The sequence below is a fragment of the Chiloscyllium plagiosum genome, chromosome 50 (genome assembly GCF_004010195.1).
Source record: "Chiloscyllium plagiosum isolate BGI_BamShark_2017 chromosome 50, ASM401019v2, whole genome shotgun sequence".
Classification (NCBI taxonomy): Eukaryota; Metazoa; Chordata; class Chondrichthyes; order Orectolobiformes; family Hemiscylliidae; genus Chiloscyllium; species Chiloscyllium plagiosum.
Window position 1 is genome coordinate 2194222 of NC_057759.1, and position 2531 is coordinate 2196752.

A 2531-nucleotide genomic window follows, 5' to 3' on the forward strand; every position below is an offset into this window, starting at 1 on the left:
GAGGATGGGGGCAAACAATGAAATAAGAAAAAAATATGGGGATTCAAACTGTATAAATTTCGAGAGTTTGTTGGATTTGGTGTGTATTTGTCATTGTCTTACCTGGCATTAGACATTGCACCCACTTGCAAGTGTACAAATAAAGCGGCACTACCAGTTCAAATTTTTGGTCTCGGACTGAAATTATTGAAGTGAGTGAGCTTTTGTTTCTCACACACTTCTGCAGCTGTTCTAGTTTTGTTTCGGTGCATTTTGCCCGGCGCAGCATCCTGACAATACCAGTGCGGAGATTTGGAAATGAAAAGTAAACAAAGTAAAATCGCACTCCGAGGGAACCTGTTTATTTCGCTAGTCGGCTGGTACTCGGGGCAAAAGGGCACTTCGTTTTCCGGGGGTGAAACTCAGGGTTCGTGCCCTATTGGGGCTTGTAACTCCTGAACTGATCGAGTAACACGGACACATACAAGCAGCTGAAAAATGACTCAGTGGCGTTTAAGATGATCTCTCTCCCCAGGCAGGGACTACAGGATATACATAATCGCATCTGAGAGTAAGGCGCGCATCGGGTCAGCGATCACTCATTACTTTATATAACATTTACAACAGACAAATCCCGCAGGGACATTAATGGTACATACCCAGAAACATAATGGTCCAGCTGTTTCAGGAAAGTTGTAGGTGGCTCTTATAAGAGCCTTTGGGTTGTGGATGTGTGTGTTTCAGTGCAGTACGGTCCCTCACTTGGAGCTGGTGTACTTGGTCACTGTCTTTGTGCCCTCCGACACGGCGTGCTTGGCCAGCTCCCCGGGCAGCAGCAGCCGCACGGCGGTCTGGATCTCCCGGGAGCTGATGGTGCTGCGCTTGTTGTAATGGGCCAGGCGGGAAGCCTCCCCCGCGATGCGCTCGAAAATGTCGTTGACGAATGAGTTCATGATGCTCATGACCTTGGAGGAGATGCCGGTGTCGGGGTGGACCTGCTGCATCACTTTGTAGATGTAGATGGAGTAACAATCTTTCTTGGACCGACTCCTCTTTTTGCCGCCCTTCACTGGTGCCATTCTTGGAAACTTGACCCTTCTTTTCCTCAGCCATACCACCGCTTACTCTCAGACACAAAATAAGGGAAAGTGGGCTTGGAGCTCACTCTTTATAGACTGACGGCATCAGCCATGCTAATAAAGGATGGAGGAAAGCATGGCTCCAAATTGGCTACTTTGTAGGCATGATAGCTTCTCTCTGGTTGGTTAGTTTGGGACTCAATGTGGATCTGTCAGGATCAGACTGGAGGCCCGTGACCAGTGCAGTGCCACAAGAATCGGTGCTTGGTCCATCACTTTTCGTTATTTATATAAATGATTTGGATGCGACCATAACAGGTATAGTTCGTAAGTTTGCGGATGACACCAAAATTGGAGGAATAGTGGACAGTGAAGAAGGTTACCTCAGATTGCAACAGGATCTTGATCAAATGGGTTCATGGGCGGAGAAGTGGCAGATGGAGTTTAACTCAGATAAATGCAAGGTGTAGCATTTTGTGAAAGCAAATCTTCGCAGGACTTATACACTTAATGGTAAGGTCCTAGGGAGTGTTGCTGAACAAAGAGGCCTTGGAGTGCAGGTTCATAGCTCCTTGAAAGTGGAGTCGCAGATAGATAGGATAGTGAAGAAGGCGTTTGGTATGCCTTCCTTTATCGGTCACTGTATTGAGTACAGGAGTTAGGAAGTCACTTTACAGCTGTACATGACATTGGTTAGGCCACTGTTTCACTATTGCATATAAGTCTGGTCTCCTTCCTATCAGAAGGATATTGTGAAACTTGAAAGGATTCAGAAAAGATTTACAAGGTTGTTGTCAGGGTTGGAGGATTTGAGCTATGGGGAGAAGCTGAATAGGCTGTTTTGCCTAGAGCGGAGGTGGAGGGGTGACCTTAGATTAGATTAGATTAGATAATCTACAGTGTGGAAACAGGCCCTTTGGCCCAACAAGTCCACACCGCCCCTCCGAAGAGAAAAGCACCCAAACTCATTCCCCTACCCTATACTTACCCCTGACTAACGCATCTAACCTTACAGAAGCTTACAAAATTATGAGAGGCATGGATATGATGAATAGACAAAATCTTTTCCCTGGGGAGGGAAGTCCAGAACTAGAGGGCATAGGTTTAGGGTGAGAGGGAAAAGATATAAAAGAGACCTAAGGGGCAACTTTTTCACGCAGAGGGTGGTCCATGTATGCAATTAGATGCCAGAAGAAGTGTGGAGGCTAGTAGAATTGCAACATTTAAAAGGCATTTGGATGTGTATATGAATAGGAAGGGTTTGGAGGGATATGGGCCCCGTGCTGGCAGATGGGACAAGATTGGGTTGGAATGACTGGTTGGCATAGACGAGTTGGAGTGAAGGGACTGTTCCCATGCTGTACATCTTTACGACTCTATGAAGGACATTCTACCAGCATCTACTCTGTCAACACCCTTCAATTATCTTTTCCCCTATTCTGCTTCAAATCTCCAGTAGTATAATCTCAAACT

At 46.2% G+C, this 2531-nt stretch overlaps 1 protein-coding gene across 1 annotated transcript; it reads right to left on the reverse strand.

Annotated features, from left to right (window-relative positions):
- Positions 1–722: 722 nt before the first annotated feature.
- Positions 723–1073, reverse strand: LOC122544608 (histone H2B-like). The gene has a single exon (XM_043683926.1). The coding sequence runs from the start codon at positions 1056–1058 to the stop codon at positions 738–740; it is 321 nt and encodes a 106-aa protein (XP_043539861.1). The 5' UTR covers positions 1059–1073; the 3' UTR covers positions 723–737.
- Positions 1074–2531: the final 1458 nt, after the last annotated feature.

Coding starts and splice junctions, on each gene's coding strand:
- LOC122544608 (XM_043683926.1), bottom strand. CDS start 1,058: ATGGCACCAGTGAAGGGCGGCAAAAAGAGGAGTCGGTCCAAGAAAGAT.